This window comes from Paracoccidioides lutzii (assembly GCF_000150705.2).
Source record: "Paracoccidioides lutzii Pb01 unplaced genomic scaffold supercont2.13, whole genome shotgun sequence".
Classification (NCBI taxonomy): domain Eukaryota; kingdom Fungi; phylum Ascomycota; class Eurotiomycetes; order Onygenales; family Ajellomycetaceae; genus Paracoccidioides; species Paracoccidioides lutzii.
In genome coordinates this window covers 625,993-646,848 of record NW_015440959.1, presented here as the reverse complement: position 1 = coordinate 646,848, position 20,856 = coordinate 625,993, and the positions used below count along the sequence as shown (strand labels likewise).

At 41.9% G+C, this 20,856-nt stretch overlaps 2 protein-coding genes across 2 annotated transcripts; both read left to right on the top strand.

Annotated features, from left to right (window-relative positions):
* Positions 1-11,082: 11,082 nt before the first annotated feature.
* PAAG_05180 (hypothetical protein) lies at positions 11,083-13,590 on the top strand (the record flags this gene model as incomplete). Its single annotated transcript, XM_002792998.2, has 1 exon — positions 11,083-13,590. One exon carries the CDS (start codon positions 11,083-11,085, stop codon positions 13,588-13,590), a length of 2,508 nt encoding a protein of 835 aa, XP_002793044.2.
* Positions 13,591-14,234: 644 nt separating this feature from the next.
* PAAG_05179 (vacuolar membrane protein) lies at positions 14,235-20,272 on the top strand (the record flags this gene model as incomplete). Its single annotated transcript, XM_015845493.1, has 10 exons — positions 14,235-14,249; positions 14,347-14,415; positions 14,509-14,805; positions 14,887-15,519; positions 15,581-15,814; positions 15,890-16,225; positions 16,300-16,794; positions 16,860-17,258; positions 17,333-17,656; positions 18,005-20,272. The coding sequence occupies 10 exons, from the start codon at positions 14,235-14,237 to the stop codon at positions 20,270-20,272; spliced, it is 5,070 nt and encodes a 1,689-aa protein (XP_015699719.1).
* Between the last annotated feature and the right edge of the window lie 584 nt (positions 20,273-20,856).

The following is a 20,856-nucleotide window of genomic DNA, read 5'->3' as shown; positions in this document are numbered from 1 at the left end:
ACAAGTGAACGGCTAACTTCTCCACCACACAGCATCTTTAGAAGCAAACATAAACAACAACCATATGGAAAATGGGGGGAGTTATATTATGAATTATTTTCTGTACATGCTGAGCATGTATGAGCAGTATGTTCAATCGTACCACATATACTGCACTGTGACGCTGCTCATTTTCATGATTGAGAGTCAGAAATCTCAAAAACTGACCCTCTTTCTCCTTCATTGGCACTTCATACACAATCTATTTCTTTTTTAACTCTAAAAACATCTTTCTGAGTGATATATGTATGACTTTTTTCTCACTTTCTCTTTTGCTTGTCATTTGCAGCTTCTAGATTCTTGTTTTCCTTTGTCAAATTAGAAGCATTATGCATTGTCATTTGATATCTATTAAATAGTTGATTCAGAGCTTCATTGATTGGACTATGTGAACTCTGTATACAGTGCTTGAGATATTTTTTGACTTTCTCATTCCACAGCTTCAGTTGTCATACATTATAAGATTTTACTATGATTCATAATGCTTGAGAATTATGAGAAATCTCTAAGGGTGTTGAGGTGTATATTTGAGTATTGAGATTAGTAAGAGCTAATTCTGAATTACATCTAGCTCTGAAGCTTTAAAATTACTCTTAATGATGTTTTTATTTAGGGCTTTCATATAAGCTACTTGAGTATAGAGTAAACTCTTTTATCAATATGATTAATGCTAAGCTGTAGTTTTATTTAATCTTTTATTTATTATTTGTAACCGGGCCCTAGTGGTGGGGCCCTAGTGGTTGATTATGAAATCAACCACTAGGGCCCGGTTACATCATCTTAGAGTAGAGAAATAACTAGCGTAATTCCACACTGAGTCGGCCAGCAAATTCACTGTATCCCAACTAGGTAGTTTTTAATTCAAATTATCTCAACGCAACAAAGCTCAATTAAATTAAATTAAATTACACTTGGTTGAGGACATCTTAGTCTTGTATGCCCAAGCATTTCACAATTGCTGCATCTTCATGGCACTCATACACATGCTGTGGGCTCAGCAGCTAAAGGCTTGAAGAGTTGAAAAACTGACTGTTCAATAGGCTCTGCAGGCTCTATAGGGTCTACTAGAAGACTTTGAACTTCTTCACTAGTTAAATCTCCTACTTCCTGCCCAATTCAGCGCCTAGATCTCTTGCGCTTTTGCTTCTCTATCTCATTGGTGTTGAATATATTCTGGTATTGCTTCTTTATAATTGTGGCACTGACTATCCCATATTCACAGGCTTTGATAATTTGATCAAAATCTTCCACAAAGCCTTGAGGCTGACCCTCCACTAAGTTCTTGATCTTATTCACCTGCTAGTGTAATTGCTGGAGATTACTAGGTGTTTGAAGCACCCAGGACATGGTTAAATTATTAGAGCTGCTGCATAGAGGGATAGGAGTCTGTACTTAAATATCCAGCTGCTGGAGGATATTATCAGACTGAAAGAGCACTATTCTAGTTGCCTTGAAGCCATTTTAAATAGTTTGAGGTTTGAAGGCTGCAGTGCATGCTGCAGGGTAGGCATTTAGAAAATCTACCTTTCAAATAACATTAAATCTAAACTGCATTTACTGCTGAACTAGATCTCTGTACACTCACTTTAAAACTGAAAAAACACTCACATCTAGTGATTGCAGAAGGTGAGAGGAATGAGGCAGCATGAAAAGGTATATTATAGCATTATTCTTACAGATTTGATCAAATTCTGAGCTAAGATGACTGCTATGCCTGTCCAGGATAAGAAGAATAGATCTGCCAACTCTGTGAGGATCTGCTGCTGGAATAAACACCTGTTGAAGCCATCTCAGGCCTATTTCATTAGTAGTCTAGTCATTTGGACTGGCATCTAGCCTTCAGCCTTCTGGAAGGCTTTCAAACCAACATTCCAACAAGCTTTGGCTTTTGAGAATGAGATAAAAAGGTAGAGCCCATCCTGACACATTGACTGATTCAATTATAGTTACCTATTCATAGTTTTCAGGCTGTAGGACCTTTGCTCTGCCATAGTGCTCACTACTAGTAATGACTTTAATAGTGGTACAGAACCCCATAGCAAAGCCAGTCTCATCAAAGTTGTATATATCCTCTAGTACAATCTCATGCTCAGTAATTATATCTTCTAAGGTCTTAAACCAATCCTTTATAACTTGCTGATCTTCACACTTGGTCTAATCATGATTATAGTGTTTGGAATAATGGCTTTGAAGCTTCATACAATATTTAATCAGCCTTGAAATCTAGTTCTTGCTGACTTTATGGGAGGAGGTAGTAGAGACAGTGAAATTCTGTAAGATAAGAATATAATTAGTAATATCTTCAACAAATGCCAGCTGAGAGGAGAATTCTCATTTGACTTGATTCAGTACTCATTCAACTAGACTATCCTCTTCAGCAGCAGATAATTTGTGAGAGTTTGCATGTAAATTCATCCATGAGGGCTGATGCTTGAGATGATCTTGAAGAGTAGATCTAAACATATTAAATAGCTTTGCAGCTTCCTGAATTGAGAGCTTTTCATCATTTTAAATAGATTTTATTGTAAGTTCAATTCTCCCCTCTTGCTTAACTGAATTTGAAGAGTTTTTCTTACATTTTAATAATATAATTATATATTGAATTGAATGAGCAGTTAAATTAATAGGTAGAGAAATTTGATAGCTGATTCAGTATGGAATTATGTTAACTACAGTAGTTAACTAACGTAATTCCACACTGAGTGAGACACCCAAGTGAGTGAGACACTAAAACTACTGTATCCTAACTAATTAGATTTTAACTTGAAATATCTATACCTACCCCTCCTCTAATTAAATTAAATTAAATTATATTAAATTGAGGGTATTTTGTTCTCTTATAACCAGGTAAATTGCAGTTGCTGCAATGCTGTAATGCTCCTGAGCATGATGTAAGCTCAGAGACTGCAGGCTCAGAAGGTTGAATGATAGACTGTTCAACAAATACAGCAGATAAAATAATAAGATTCTGAGCTTCTTGCCTATTGAGACCTCCTGCATGTTGAATTTGATATCTAGATCTAGTCTGCTTTTGCTTCTCTATCTCATTCATATTAAATATATCTTAGTATTATTTTTTTAGAATAGTGGCATTAACTATTTTATATTTGCAGGCCTTAATAATTTGATTAAAGTCTTTCACAAAGCTTTGAGGCTAACTTTCTATTAAGTATTTAATCTTATTTGCCTGCTGGTATAATTGCTAAGGATTACTAGATGTTTGAAGTACCCAGGACATGGTTGAATTGCTAGAGCTGCTGTATGAAGGGGGTAGAGATCTAGAGTTGAATATCCAGCTGCTGGAAAATGTAGTCAGGTTGAAAGAACACTATTCCAGTAGCTTTGAAGTCATTTTGAATAGTTTGCAGTTTGAAGGCTTCAGTGCATGCTGCAAGATAAGTCTTTAAGAAATCTGTTTTCCAAATAGTATTAAATTTTAGCCATATTTGCTGTTGAACTAAACCTTAATATGCTCACTTTAAGACTGCAAAAATGCTCATATCTAGTAGCTGTAAGAGATGTGATGAATGAGGTGGCATGCAAAGATATATAATAGTATTATCTTTGTAGATTTAATTGAATTCTGAAGTAAGATGACTGCCGTGCTCATTCAGAATAAGAAGACTATAGATGCTAATCCTGCATAGATTTGCAGTAGAAATAAATAGCTTAGTAAGCCATTTGACTCTTATCTCATCTGTAGTTTAAACATTAGGGCTAACATCAAGTCTCCAGTCATCTGGAAGCCCATCAAACCAGCCTTCCTATAGGATCTGTCCTTTGAGAATGATGTATGAAGATAGAGCTCATCCTGATACATTGACTGCCTTAATTATAGTCACATATTCATAATTCTCAGATTGTAGGAGCTTTGCCTGGCCATAGCACGCAGCATTAATGATGACTTTAGTAGTGACACAGAGCACTATGGCAAAGTCAGTCTCATCAAAGTTGTATATTATAAGGGGTTGAACCTCTAGATTTACTCTGGCTGGCTGACTCAGCCTAGTCATCATTTGCATGTGCGTATATGATCATGCTACGTGAGCTTGCTTAAGCTCAAGTTCTCATCTCATTCTTTTCTTCCCTTTCTGAAGCAATTCGTCCTTGTTATATAAGAGGACTAGCCTCTAGTTCTTAGAGCTTAACCTTTTACATTACAAATTGCTTCACTCCTTTCATTAATAGGCCACTGGGAGCCTTAATCCTGTATCATGAAGCTCAGCAAATGTGCTGACATATGATAGACTATTGAGAGCCTTAAATCCTGCATCATGAAGTTCAGTGATAGCATTGATATATGAATAGACTGGGTTAGCAATCATGCTAACAAATGAACAAGCAACATTGAAAATATCTAGCTGAATGAGATAAAGTAACAGACTTGTACAACAAATACACAAATGAATTAACATGAAGCAATGAGCAGAGACGCCCTCAGCAGCTTCAAACAATAATGAATGGCCTTTCTCCAACAGCAGGAACAGGTCCAGTGTGAGAACAGAGATTTAATAGCAGCTCAGCAAGTTGAAATAGCTAATCTACAACAAGCTTTAAACACCTCAACATCAACCCTCTCTCAATTGAACTCATGACCACTCATTGCAGTCAGAAGATCAAAGATCAAGCTACCAGACTGTGAAAAGTATGATGATTCTAATCTGAAGCACTACTCTCAGTGAGAGCTAAAGCTTCAATCAAAACTTAAGATCAATGGAAAAGCTTTAGATAATAATGAGGAATGTGCTTGATATGTGTACTTGAGACTGGAAGGAATGGCAGCAGCTTGAGTTTACCCCTGAGTTGAGAATAATAAGAACAAGATCAACTTCATGATAGAGAGCTTACTGAAGCAGACACACATGCTCTTTAGTGATTCTGCATAACAGGAAAAGGCTATGCAAAAGCTCAACAATCTATGACAAAGTAGAAGAGCTCTCTTTGACTTTCTGCCTGAATTTAATTAGCTACTGCTGGAAGCTGATGATCACAGATGAAATGATTATATTAAAAAGAGATATTTGAAATCTGCTCTAAGCATGGAGCTGAGGAAAGGCATGATGGATGTAAGAGAATCATCTCTCTACAAGAATTACTGCAAGGAGCTTAGATTAGTTGATCATCAACTCTCTAAGCTTAAGACTTTAAGGCAGTGATCTAAATGTCATGAAGGCAGATCTTCTTCAGATCATATGATGTCTAATCCACATTCTCTACTTTGTCATGCTGTCTTTGATCAATGAAACTGGCCTCAAGCTTCCACTGATGATCTGATGAATCTCTCTCCTGGTGCTGTAACCCCAAGTGCTCACCACACTAAATTGATAAATCAGACAGAGGTTAATCAATGAAGAGAGCAAGGCCTGTGCCTGAGATGCAGAGCTGAAGGTCATATGATTAAGAGCTGTCTGTTCAAACCTCCCAGATGCCCTGCCACTATCATGATAGCTAAGGTGATCCCTAAGCCAGTACTGAATGACGACAATGTGGATATGAGTGAGGATTCAGAAAAAGAGTAGCTTCAATCAAAAGACACTGAAAGGAGTGAAATAAGAAGCTTATGAGAAAGCAATGAAGAAGATTTAAATCTAAGATGATATTCAAACCCTTCACTGTTGATGCTTTAGTAGATAATATCTTTTCAACTAAAGCAATGATAGACAGTAAATGTAATGTCTATGATCTTATTTCTCAATTCTATGTTAACAAGCATAAGCTTCTGTGCATTGAAATTCCCTCTGATAAAATAACTGGCTTTAAAGACTTCATGAGACTCTCCATAAGCATAGTGACTGGCATTCAAATTGATATAGACAGTCATGTAACTGAATAGGCCTTTCTTTACATGGTGAATGAGTTACATGATCATGATATGTATTTAGACAACTCCTGGCTAGCCCAGCAAAAGATGACTGTGATCCCTCATCAAAGAATTGTGAGATTTGAAGAGAGTGGCATAGAGGTAGAGTCTAGTTCAAATGTAAAAGCTGATATGATTTCCATTTCTGATGTAAGCTTCTCTAGGCTTGTGAGCACTTGAGAGAAGTGAAACATCAAAATCTTCATCATCAGTTTAATCAACATTCAAAAGACTCTAGAAGTGAAATCAAAGATTGACCCTAGAGAAAAGCTGCCTGAACATTATCATGAGTTTTTGAATGTATTTGATAAGAAAGCTGCTGACGCTCTACCCCCACTTCATGGCCCAAGTAGAGATCATGGGATTGAACTGATTAAAAAGGCTGATGGTAGCACAGAACAACCCCATTGAGGCTCATTATTTAATATGTCTTGAGAGGAACTATTGACTTTGTGAAAGACTCTTACAGATTATCTAGATAAGGGTTTTATTAAAATGAGCAACTCTCCTGCAGCTGCCTCTGTACTATTTGTGAAGAAGTCTAGGAGTAGGCTAAGATTCTGTGTGAACTATTGAGTTCTTAACAAAATCATCTGAAAGGATTGATATTCTCTATCATTAATCAGTGAGACTCTACAGAAAATTGAATAGACTAAATAATTCACTAAGCTGGATATTATTGCAGCTTTTTACAAGATTTGAATCATGGAAGATGATGAGTGGATGACAGCCTTTAGAACCAGATATAGACTATTTGAGTGGCTGGTTACACCCTTTGATTTGGCCAATGCTCTAAGCATGTTTCAAAAATATATCAACTGGATATTACATAGATATCTGGATAACTTCTGCTCAGTCTATTTAGATGACATCTTAATATTTTCCTCAAGAAGCTTATAGAAGCATTGTGAGCATGTACAAAAGATGCTTATACATCTACAGGAAGCAGGCCTGCAGGCAGACATCAGAAAGGGTGAGTTTGAAATGAACATCACAAAATATTTTGAATTCATCATTGAAGTGGGCAAGGGTATACAAATGAATTCAGAGAAGGTTAAAGCTGTTTTAGAATGAGTGACATCTACTACTCTTAAAGATGTACAAGGATTTTTAGACTTTGTCAATTTCTATAGATGATTTATCAGGGATTTCTCAAAAATCATGATCTCACTGACAATTCTTACATGCAAAAATGTTTTTTTTTTGTAGATGAGCAAGGCTGAGGAAGCTTTTAAGCATCTAAAATCAATGTTTATCTCCACTCTGATCCTGCTTCAATTCAACCTTGACTATGAGACTATATTGAAAATGGACTTCTCAGGTTACACCTCAGAAGGAGTGCTGCTACAATATGATGAGCAGAGTATTCTACACTCATATGCCTTCTTCTTTCACAAGCATTCACCTGCGGAATGCAACTACAAAATTTATGATAAGAAGTTATTAGTGATAATTGAGTGTTTAAAGAAATTAGACACTGAGCTACAAAGTGTAAAGGAATTTAAGATCCTCACAGATCATAAGAATCTAGAATACTTCATGACTACATACAGACTAAATGAAAGACAGCTACATTGAATAGATATTCTCTATCAATTCAACTTCAGAATTGATTACCAGCCAGGGAAGTTGAATACTGGACCAGACATCTTATTATGAAGAGAGCAGGACATGTCACAGAGTGCTGATGATGAGAGAATCAAGCAGAGACAAGCTCAACTACTTAAGTTTAATATACTGACATCTGAAATAAAATCAATAGTGGCTGCTGCCAGTGTGAAACCTGAGATGTCTCTTCAAGCTCAGTGAAATGAGACTCACAAAAATGATAAGATTCTGCAGCATCTGAAGCAAATTCTTCATGAGAGAAGATTCAGATTTTCTTCTGAACTCAGCATTAAGACCTTCATCTCTGAGTGCTTTTTAAATGAGAACAGAGAGCTTCTCTTTCAAGATCATAAGTGAGTGCTAGACTTCTAACCTCTTTGAACCAGATTAGTGCATAGGGCTCATGACTCATCTCTTACTGGTCATCCCAGGTGAGAGCAAACAGCAGAAGTTCTAAGATATGAGTTCTACTGATCAGGCTATGCTGCCAATGTGAGAAAAATGATCAAAAACTGTCATCTTTGCAGATCAAACACCATATGAAGAGATCAACATCAGGGACTGCTTAAGCCTTTTCTCATTTCTGAACATATGTGGCAGGAGCTTTCTATGGACTTTATCATGAACTTATCAAGCTCTAAAGAATACATGAACATCATAATTATAATAGACAGACTGATCAAGAGAATTATATTAAAAGCAGTTAAGAAAACTGATGTGAAGACAGTGACTAAAGTGTTTCTTCACAACATCATTTCTCAACATGACATTTATAAGGCAGTAGTATCAGATTGAGGATCAGCTTTCACAAGCATGTTTTGAACTTGAGTGTGTGAGAAATTAGACATTAAGAAATGACTCTTCATAGTCTATTACTCAGAAACTGACAGAGCTATAGAGCAAATGAATCAGACCCTGAAAATCTACCTATACAAGTATATTAGCTTTCAACAGGATGACTGCTGTGAATAGCTCCCTCTAGCAGAGCTAATCATTAATAATAGAGATGCTGCCTTAATGAGTGTGAGCTTATTCTTTTTAATGCATTCTTTTCATATCTCCTTCATTGATATAGCTGATGCACCTCCTGTTAAAACATCACATAATCTCATTGAGTTTGCAGATGATTATATGAGAAAGATCTGTGAAGTGTTGAAGTGATCTCAAGTAAAAATGACAGATGCTCAGCAATCTCAAGAGAAATATATGAATAGATGAAGAGATTTAGCTTCAAGCTTTCAATCTGAAGATAAGATCTGATTGAGCTTAAAGAACATGAGAACTAATCATCTGTGCAAGAAGCTGAACATAAAATATAATCAATATACTGTGCTAGAAAAGATAGAATTTCATATTTACTGACTGAATGTCTCACTCAGCATTCACAATATCTTTAATGTAAAGCTTTTACATACTATGATGACAGATTCTCTATCTAGTCAGAGGCAAACTGATTGGCAGTCACCTGCTATAGAGACCTCAGAAGAATCTGAGTTTGAGATTGAGGAAATTCAGAATGAACAAACCTACCAGAGGAAAAAGCAATACCTCATTAAATGAGTAGGTTGAGCTGAGCCTATGTGAAATGACACAAGTCTTCTACAAGAAGTGAAGACATTGAATGCTTGGGAGGCCTCTCAGCAGGCAAAATTAGATATAAAAAGAACATTAAATAGTTGTAAAGACCTGCAACAAAGAGGGAGAAGAGGAGTATTATAAGAGATTGAACCTCTAGATTTACTCTGGCTGGCTGACTCAGCCTAGTCATTGTTTGCACATGCACACATAATCATACTATGTGAGCTTGCTTAAGCTCAAGTTCTCATCTCATTCTTTTCTTCCTTTTCTCAAGCAATTCATCCTTGTTATATAGGAGGACTAGTCTCTAGTTCTTAGAGCTTAATCCTTTACATATATATCCTCTGACAGAATCTCATGCTCAGCAATTGTAGTCTTCAAAGTCTTAAATCAATCCTGTATAACTCTGATATCTTTGCATTTAACTTGTTCATGATTATAGCATCTGGAATAGCAGCTTTGAAGCTCTGTATACTGTCTAATCAGTTTTGAAATCCAGTTCTTGCTGACCCAGTGGGGAGAAATAGTAGAGATGATGAAATTCTATAAGGTAAGAAGATAATTAACTATATCCTCAACAAATGCCAGCTGAGGAGAAAATCCTCATTTAACATAGTTCAGCACCCATTCAACTAGCCTATCCTCTTCAGTCTGAGTCAATTTGTGTGAATTTAAGTGTAAATTCATCTGTGCAGGTCTGCCACTTAGTCAATGACTAAGAGTAGAAGATGAAATATCAAATAGATATGCAGCTTCATGAATTGAGAGTTTTTCATCATTTTGAATAGATTTTATCATGAGTTCAAGCCTCCCCTCTCTCTCAATAGAATTTGAAGAATTTTTATTATGAATTAGTGGCATAATTGCGCGTTGAAGTGAAAGGATAGTTGAATTAAATGATATTTGAAATGGTGTCTCGCTCGCTGGGATGTCTCGCTCAGTGTGGAATTACGTTAGCTGTATTTAACTAGTTGATGAACTGCCTACTTAACTATTAGTCAAGTTAATGCTGTTGTCATGTATTGGATTATCTTAGAGGACTATTATCAACCTTGTTGCATTGTGTGACTCTAAGCAAGCTAGCTAGCTACTAATAAATACATAGATGCACGTGACCTCGGGTAGCCGGGGAATCCTCTAACAGATTACCTAGCTACTAGCTGAGATCTAAACTAGAAGGGAGGCACGTGATTAGGTTAGCCGGTAGTGTCCAAGTTGTGGGATGGTTGAATCTCTCATATTGGGAGGCCTAGCTAGCTATCTAATATACGCTATATCACGTGCGGCGGGGCGACAGCCCGGGCCACATTCGCCCAACACAAATAACATAGATGAGTAACTAACCTAAATTAGTTAATTAGATAAAGTAATTGGAACGGACAGCTGTTGGAGCCTGGGTTTACGGGCAGATAATGAGGGGAGATTGACAATCTATCGGGGAATGAGGGAATGGCTTTCATTAGGACATCCATCCGAAGATAACTATGTCAGCTTATATCTCTTACATATCTCAAAGCTGAGGGATTTCTGCATTTTCAGCTGCACGGTATTGTTATTCCCAGGATTACAGTTTTTCTACCATATTAGCCAGGATAGACACCCCTGTCCCCACTTCCAAAGGGCTGCTGGTGGTTTAGGTGATATCCACGTTCCACGTGACCTCCCCTGTTGGCCAGGCAACCCGCCAGCTTCGCGGGCTTACCGCGTTAAGTGGAACACGAGATCCCGTGACTTTTGGCAGAATAACCCTTCGGGCAGCTAGGCCTTGCGCTTGGCAAGACCCCGTTGACAGCTTCAACAACTTCCAACGTCGACCCAAGATAATTAATTACCAAGTAATAGAATTCCATCACAGCAAAACTCAAGCTTCTACTAGCCTAGGCTTCAACACAAACACCCGACTTAAATCAATTACAAATGCTATCCACGGTGTCTTGTCTTTGCATCTCCTCCCCTCCCCTGACCTCTTCCCTTTCCCCTATGTTGCTGTTTCGGCCATGCTTTGCCAGCGACACACCTCTCCACTACACTTCGAACCCCTGTCCCCGTCGCCCTCAGACCTGCTAAGTGGCTTCTCCTCTTCTGACAGTGGTGACGTACTGGATGATGCTTCCAGGGCTTCGAGAAGGAGGAAAATCGAGAGCCTGGCACAGGATTACCTCGAAGGAAAGCCTCTATTTATTCTGTCGGCCAGTCTGAAGGGTCCCTTCAACAATGACTGGGTCAATCCGTGGAAGAAATCAGAATCTCCTAAAGAGTTGTCGAACAAGCAGCAGCGAATGAAAGGCGAGGCCCAGGTAGATAGATCGGGGATTAGAGTGGTACCTGTACCTGAGCCTTCATCGTCAGTAGTAAAACACATCAAACGCCATTCGAAATACCCCCGAGTTCATCGCCAGGGGAGTGGATTTGAATCTTCTTCCAATCCGGAGCCTATTTGCCACCTCCAACAGCAGCAGCAGCAGCAGCAACATCAACAACAACAACAACAATCACAACAGTATGTCAATGACTTGGGAAGAAAGTCAGGAAAGAGGGATAGAGAGCGACTTGAGACCGATATCTCCAGCCACGGTCAACAAAGAAGCCCGTCGATTGTCCTCTCAAAACAGCGATCAAAATCCGCAGTGCAGTCACGGATCTCTTCTTCGCAAGCAGAGCGTCACTGGTCAGCACCATACCGCGTTTCAAAGAGCCGCTGGTTGGAAAAGGATGAAAAGAATGAAAAGAGACTTCATCAACAGGACTTCAACCGTTCAATCTCCTCAGCCAGTCCCACACCCGGCTACCGCCGGCGCTTTCCTAGAGAATCTCAACTGCAGGACAGAGGAATACAGCACAAGAGGCAGCGGGTGGGTGATTTGGATGATCAGCACAAAACCCCCACTCCTCACCATATCGCATTTACCCCTATCAATGGACGACTTCATCCTGAGGAAGTGTCCTCTTCTCGGAGAAATTCAAAGTCTCCGGGAGGTCGTTCCTGTTATCCAAAGCCCGACAATCCCGGTTCTGCGTTTACAGGGCATTCCAGCCGTAGAGAAAAGGAAGATATTTCTCTGCATGACAAGAAGAGCAGTTATGCTTCAGCACCGAAATCACAAAAATCTCAAGATGTACATGTTTCAACGTCGCTTCATGTTGTCACTTCGTTAGACCATCATCCAGAGTCTCAATATGGACACACTGATAAGGTAAGGTCAAGCGCAAATACAACCTCAAGCTCCAATACCCGTAAAGCTGAAAATCGATGGCGATCGCAATCGCGCGGTGATAAACCGCAACGCAAAAACAAACTAAGGAGTAAAGAAAATATTTCACACAACTCTGTACCAGATCTAACCCCTGAAGGAACACATGATTTCCAGGACCAGGACCAAGACCAGGGTCAAGATCAGAACCATACTTTCAATGCAACTGCATCAGGAACCATTCCCATTCCATCTGCCCAACTGATCCCGGAGCATTCCAGATTACCAAACCCCGCATTATCCCTCTATTCCACTGACTTCTCGGGAAGGCACAATGTCACAGGCACCATGAGACACGAGACTCAGAATCTAAACCACGACGAGCAATTTTCGACCAAGGTAGCATTGACCATTGCCCAGAAGTCGTTGGGGGACGATTTGGCCTTTGCAACTGGGGATATAGTTACAGCAACAGAAATAAGAAAAGCTTCTCTACAGCGGACTGGCCAAGCTGAACAACAAATCAATGACGTATCCGTATATGATATCCCGAATGACGACCAACCTGCCACGAATAATCCCAAGCGTCAAGCGCAAGACGGAAGCACGCGAGCGATGCTTAATTCACAGGCGCTGTTTGATTTCAGTACGGTAAAAAGGATAAAACCGGGACGACCATCAGAGGCAGATACGGATATAGTTGGTAAAAAATCCAAGAGGCAACGAGACACGTCCTACCCCTATTATGAACCGCCACAAGCATCTCCCTCGAACCTACGAATACAGACACAATCTCTATCTCCCAAATCCGTCCCCTTCCTTCCCAATGGTGGTCAGACCAACGACTCCTCCAACCTTCCTCATCCCCTTTCCCTTCCCCGTCCATTCCCTGCCGCTGCCTCTGCCCCCACCGACTCATCCCAACCCAACCACCTCTCCAACCCCATCCACCCCCTTACAACCAACCCATCCACATACACAGACAGCACCATCCTCCCCTTCAACCTCACGTCCTCTACAACGGGCACGTGCCACCAAGACGGTCAAGGCCACGGGGAATCGAGGGACAATTTCAATCTGAGCCAAGCGATCCTGGATGCGGGGACGTTTTTGGGCAGCTGGGATTTTGAGAGGTTGGAGCTTCAGCTCAGTCATAGTCATAGTCAAACTCACAGTTACGGGCATGGCGGGAGGAATAGCGCTGGTAATGGTGATGGGAAGATACAGCCGCCGCAGCTGTCGTCTGAGAATGTGGATGCGTCTGGACCGAGGCTGCAATCTATTCTAAGGTCGGAGGGGTCGGGGAGGTGGTAGATGTGGTCATGTATTGCTGCTATTGGATTTTTGGTTGTGGGTTGGGGTTTGCTTGTTATGCTTTTGGTTGAGGGTATGGTGTTTATTGGAGGCAAAGGGTTGGGGCTCACGGCGCGCATACATATACATACAACATTCAAAACATGTGTTGTAAGGTATTATATGATATAGAAGATAGATAGCATGTCGTAGCAGATAGTAAATGAGAAATATGGTAGAAGGATGTGGTCTTAATGGAGATGTTTAAATAGGTTACTCTTAAGAAGTTTTATTTTCTTAGTTTAAATAATAGGATTTGGTTTAAGGGTCTATCAGAGGGAGATGAAGTGTACATTATATACCTATTTTCTCTCCACGTTTTAAGCTGGTTAAAGACGATAATTTGTTGATATCGACTTTGCACGGAGTACAGAGTTCCAATAGTTCATTTTCCGCCGGATTACTGCGCCTCGATAGCTTCAGCCACACCTAACCTGTTTTTGTTAGTTTGTGGAGCATCTCCCTTATCTCCCAGCTTAGTCATGCCGCAACGATGGTTATAGTTAACTAACTAGTTAACTAGTTAATATCATCAACCATCACCAACATTATACGGAGTTCTCTGTATGTAACACGATATCTATTTCCCGCTGACCCTACGTCTCATGGCGCCGGCGCTGGTACATGCAAATGGCTTTGACTTCAGTAAGGGCCCGCTTTACTCTGAACAATTTTAAAGAATTGCTACCGCTAACATAATAAATACCCTACCTACAGTGGAAAACCTTCAACTTTTTCGAAGTCTCCCCCGTTCAGTTCCCAGACGGCGAACAGTCAATCTTCGATGTGCGCCATCCTACTCAGACTTACCTCCTCTCACACATAAAACCAAAGATCTAATGCTAACATCCCCTCCCTCCCCCCTTCTCAATCCTACAGAGCGACGTAAGCTGCATCTGCACAGGCTCCGAAAACCTCTTCCTCGGCACCACCGATGGCACCGTGCACATCCTCTCGCAGTCCTTCAAGGTGCTGCGCACCTTCAAAGCACACGACACAGGTTCCATAACGCACATGAGGCAGGTGGATGCGACGTCGTTAATCGTCACGATTTCCGAGGATCTGCTGAATGACCCCGTGCTGAAGGTGTGGGCCCTGGATAAGGAGGAAAAGAAGACCGGGGCGCCGAAGTGTCTTTCGACGGTTATGGTGCAGAATGGGAGGAGGCAGTTTCCGGTATAACATACAACATCAGTAATTCTCATGCGATATATATAATACTTGATACATGTTGTCTCACATCCTCTCTCCAACCAGGTCTCCGCCTTCGTCGTCCTCCCCGACCTCTCCCAACTCGCAGTGGGATTTGCCAATGGTTCCGTCACCGTGATCCGCGGTGACCTCATCCACGACCGCGGTGCCAAGCAGCGAACGGTTTTCGAATCCGAAGAACCCGTCACAGGCCTGGAAATCCAGCACGGCCCCGTCATCACCCTCTACATCTCCACGACAGGCCGTATACTAACTCTTGTTATCTCCGGGAAGGGCCAAGGCCAACCCGCCCGCGCCCTCGAGGACCTAGGTTGCGGCGTTGGCTGCATGACCTTCGACCACCAGACGGGTGATATCATCATAGCACGGGAGGATGCGATATATACCTATGGTCCCGGTGGGCGGGGACCCAGCTTTGCCTTTGACAGTCCGAAAACGTCCATATATACGTTTCGGGATTATATTGCGTTGGTCTGTCCGCCCAAGTCGGCTTTGGCGAAATCTGATACGCTGCGGCGGTTTGGGGGGGTCCCAGTTGAGGAGATCTTGACTACGTCCATGTTTACGATATTGGAGCCGGACCTAAAATTCATTGCGCATTCGGAGTCGCTGGCGTCTAAGGTGAAGTTTGTGTTTATGGAGTGGGGGGATCTGTTTATTGTTACGGTGGATGGGAAGGTGTGTATTTTTTTTTTTTTTTTTTTGGTTCACTTGGGCTTCTGGGTAACATATAAGATAGGTATCTCGATATCGTGAAAAGGCACTCGAACAGAAGCTGGAGATTCTTTATCAGCGGAATCTTTATATCTTAGCTATCAATCTGGCTCAGAAAGCTGGGGTTGATAAGCTGCAGCAAAATGTCATTTTCCGCAAATACGGTGACTACTTGTACCAGAAAGCCGACTACGACACTGCAATGCAACAATATCTTCGTGCTATTGATAATACAGAACCATCCCAAGTCATTCGAAAAGTATAGTTCCTTTCTTGTCTTCTCTGTTGCTTATGATCACAAGTAGATACTGACTTTGCTTTGTGCTGTGTACAGTTCCTGGATACCCAACGAATCCACAATTTGATAGAATACCTCGAAGAACTCCACGACCATGAAAAGGCGACCGCTGACCACACAACGCTGTTGTTGAACTGCTACGCGAAATTGAAAGATACGACCAAGCTTGATTCGTTCATTAAAGCCCCTGGAGAACTCAAATTTGACCCAGAGACTGCCATTGCAATGTGTCGACAGGGTGGTTACTACGAACAAGCTGCATATTTAGCCACAAAGCATAATGAAAACGATATGGTGGTCGACATTTTAATTGAGGATTCGCAGAAATATGCGGACGCATTGAAGCACATTGGGAATCTAGAACCTGGTATTGTAAGTTAGCACCTACCATTCCACATGAGCCGCGTTCTATTCGGAAATGGCTAATAACTAATGATGAAACCCAGGCGTATCCGAATCTAATGAGATACGCTCGCGTCCTGCTGGGCCATTGCCCGCATGAGACGACAAATCTTTTCATCGAATATTATACTGGGCAATTTCGACCCAGACGAGAACCCGAGTACCCATCAGAGGAAAATCATCCCCAGCCACACGGTGGAAATCCAATCCAAAACCTCACTTCATTTATTCCTATCCCAGGCGCGCATTCCACTAAAGCTCCCCCTGCTCAGCCACAATTAGCACCAGAGATCGAACCTCCGCCTGAATATGAGATACCAAAACCGCGAAACGCGTTCTCGGCCTTCGTTGACCAGCCGCAGAGATTCATAGAGTTTCTTGAGGCCCTGATTAAGCACAATAATCTGAAAAAGGAGGATAAGATTGATTTGTATACGACTCTGTTTGAGATGTATCTGGATACGGCTAAGCGGGCGAAAGATAGTGGGGAAAGGGAGGAGTGGGAAGGGAAGGCGAAGAAGTTGATTGAAGGGAAAGATGTATGTTACTCACGGTTTTGTTCTCTAGTGGAAGAATATTTTTACTAATCAAGTTTATATCACAGATTCCCGTATCGACATCAAATGTTTTACTACTCTCTGACCTATCCAACTTCCGCGAGGGGACAAAGTTAGTCCAAGAGCAGCAGGGCCTCTGCTCGGATATATTCCGCTCCTACACCTCCGCTAAGGATACCGCCGGCGTCATCAAGGCGCTGAGAAAATACGGCCCACAAGAGCCACAATTGTACATGGATGCTCTAGCTTATTTCTCATCCAGTCCGAAAATCCTAGAGGAAGCCGGCGATGAGCTGTATGAGGTTCTCAAAAAGATCGATCACGACGGTTTAATGGCGCCGTTACAGGTGATCCAAGCGCTGAGCAACAATACGGTGGTAACGATGGGGATGATTAAAAAGTACCTCAGTGACAATATCGAGAGGGAGAGGAAGGAAATAGCAAATGTGCGCACCATACAAGGGCAGAAAACACCCATTTTTCTACTTGCCATTACTAACCAAAATCTTAATACACACAGAACCGCCGCCTTATATCCAGCTACACCACCGATACAGATGCAAAGCAAAAAGAAATCGCCGAACTAGGCACAAAGCCTTTCGTCTTCCAAGCCCGCAGCTGCTCTTCCTGCCACGACAGACTAGACCTCCCAACCGTGCACTTCCTCTGCAAACATTCGTTCCACCAGCGGTGTCTGAACAGAGTGGATAAGGACGCCGAGTGTCCCGTCTGTGCGCCGCAGAACGCGACGATCAGAGCTATACGTGAGAGGCAGATTAAGTCTGCTGACCAGCATGAGCTATTTAAGAGTGAGTTGCAGCGGAGTCGGGATCGATTTGGGACTGTTAGTGAGTTTTTTGGGAGGGGGATTATGAGGGCCAATCATGCGGAGTAATGTTGGTTATTAATTTTTTGCTGGGATATCGATTTATTCATGAATTTAATGTACAGATATATCTGTTAATTTCGATATGTGCAATGGCCCTTTCGTTATATGTATATTGCACATTTATGCATATATACTTTAGATTTACTAAGGGAACCATTATTTCTCCGTTAAAAGAAGTAAATGATTCTTCTTATAGACACGTGACTTCGCGTCTGTCATCACGCCCCGTGCCTGAACTTAATTCCAGCGACAAACAACCCAACATCGAAAGATATCGTCATCTGACATCAACTTTCGCCAAAGACCCAGTCAAAGGTGCAGATCCGCATACCAAGGGTCCTCGTGGGTTACCTCACATACCCATTGTCCATTGCATCGCCATTGCTCAACAAGATGTCATCCAATTTCGTAATTCAGGACTCAGACGACTCGGAAGCAGAACTCAGCGACATCGCTACATCCATCGACCCCCTCCAAGACAATAGTACCAGTAATATCAATGCCAACTCTGCATTTACTCCTCATGGTGCCCTGTTCTCTAGGCAACCTAAGCGATTCGACCGTAATGATCATGCACCTGGCGAAGCATGGACTGACAATGATTCTTTCACTTTTCATGGACCTCTAAACTTCGATTCGAACGTCAGTGTCATCTTCAGTCAATTCATCGCGTCGCAATCGCAAGATCAGACAGGAGCTGGGGAGGCTTCATTGTCTCAGCAGCAAAGGGAGAAGGCATGGATTGGAGAAAGGGAAAGTGATGATGGAACCGGGGATGGAGCACGTTCTAGCCCTATGAAGTTTAGTGAGCGGGGAGTTTGTTCTTCGTCTCGGAAAAGTATTTTGAAAAGGGGGAGGACGATGAGTGTTGATGACAGGGTGGAGAATGCGGGAGTTGAAGGAAAGAATGCCAAACGACGGCGGACAATGGATATGTGGTCATGTCATGATGAAGTTGGAAAGCCTGTTGAGGTTTCTGGACGGCCGGAGCAGGGTAATGATGATAATGGCATTGGTAGCAATGCAGCGTCTGAACAAATTTTTGATGCGGATTGCTCTTCCGCTCAAGACTTAGTTACTGAAGCTACGAATACTCCCAATCATCTCTCTCCTGAAGCCACATCACAGCCTTTAGATACATCCGGAGCAGAATTTCTCTCCAGAAAACTCCCAGCGGGCCGATCAAAGTCCTCTCAGATATATGAGGTTACTGGTTACGACACAGAGATGATGTCCTCCGCAACTCTCGCACGAGCACATAGGAGAGTGTCGGCGTCCTTTATAAGTGACCAGTCAGAATCTTTGACGAATTGCACACGTGATGAGCTCGCGCTACCACCTATGTTTCAAGGTGCAATAGCAATTAAGAAATCAACATCGTCATCGACATGGACGCAAATGAAGGTGGCGGCTGTTGAAAGGACCACCGAAGGGAACAGTGACCGGGATGAGTTGGATTGTATTGAGAAAGATTTTGGCGATATGCCTCAAGAACGGTACAAGCCACGGCCAAGCGGGTCTCGAAGTAAGGTTACCGTTGATACAAGAACGGGGGTTGACGGTGGCGCGAATGGTCACATTGAAGTCGTCCTTCAGCATGAAAATTCCTCCTCAGTTGTTCAAAACAGACAGCAAGGCAAAGACAGAGACTTTGTTGTTACACAGTTTATTCTTGACCAAGGTGAGGAGGACCCGTTAAATGCTTCAGTCCAGGGGGCCGGTCATGATTATCCTTCAAAGCCTGATGCAATCAACGTATCTGAGCCACATGAGATACCTAAACGGCCACGCAAAGCGGCAAAGAAGAAGGTTAAGCGGGGAAAGACTACTTCCGTAATGATGACGAGGGCTATAGAATCAGACGTTGAAGATGATGTGATATGGATGGATGAAAAGCCAGCAGATGTTACTTTCAAATACGAAAAGATTGCATTAAAAGGTCTGAAGAGAGCTGAATGCTACGAAGTCAATAACAATCACGGCCTCAGCAATGGCACCAAGAATATCAATGAGGATGCAGAATCTGAAGTCAAAACGGAGGACGAAAGGGCGATCGAATATGCAAAGCAAAGGGATATGAATTTCCAGGAACCAGTTGATCCTCCAGCTCCAGCTTCGGTTCCTGCACCTAAGAAACGAGGTCGAAAACGGAAGAAGACGACGGATACTCCAACTAACGAACTGCCTCTCCCAGCTGTGGAAACCAAACCCTCGATCGAAGAACGCAAGAAAGATATCCAACCTCTTACAAAACAGGACCAAAATATCATCGTTTCGACAGCGGACAGAGAATCAGAAATATACAAACCAATTGCTGCTGTGAAGGGCAAGCAACCACCGCAAACCAATGAGCAAGATCAAGAGAACCCCTCAACAGAAGCTCAAGTGGGCACGATAACAATTACAGTTGCAGCGCCTCAGCCTATCGAAACGCCCAAGAAGCCCTCAGCGGCAGTACAAAAGGGGCCAGACAAACACAGTCCCATCACAATAAACAAGAAGGTACCATACCGGGTAGGCCTGAGCCGCACAGCGAGGATAGCACCTTTGCTGAAGTTGGTTAGAAAGTAGGAGAGGGAGCAAAATGACACGGGTATGAAGCAGCCCATATCAAGAACGAAGTATAACTGCAATATTGTATCCTGTTGCGAACCCCATCAGCTCAAGGTCCTCGCACCCGCACCTTTGTCCTCGTGATATATTTTTCTTTTCTTTTCTTTTCTTTTCTTTTCTTTTCTTTTCTATTTTATTTTTTCGGTTGCTCCACAGGAATTAAAATATGCATCCTTACACCCGATATGTGTTACTCGTCCGTCCCTTCCTATTGCCTGACGGATGCCACCATTGTATTTCTTTGTAACACCCGCGCTTATTCACACCTACGTTCGCGAATGGTTGCATTTGATATATCTGCATGAGCCATGATTTATGTATACTTATACCCCCGTTATAAATCCGAATTGATATTTTATTACTTCCCCTACATTATACCCCCTCCTCTTTACCCGAATAAGTTTCTTCCACAATTCTTTCACACGGTAGTAAAGGTATTGATACCACCCTACCATCGCTCCCGTTTAAAAAATACAATAATGCCTTGATAATAACAGCCATCCAGAATATAGCAATTGCGTAAAAGCGCGCACGTATGCCAT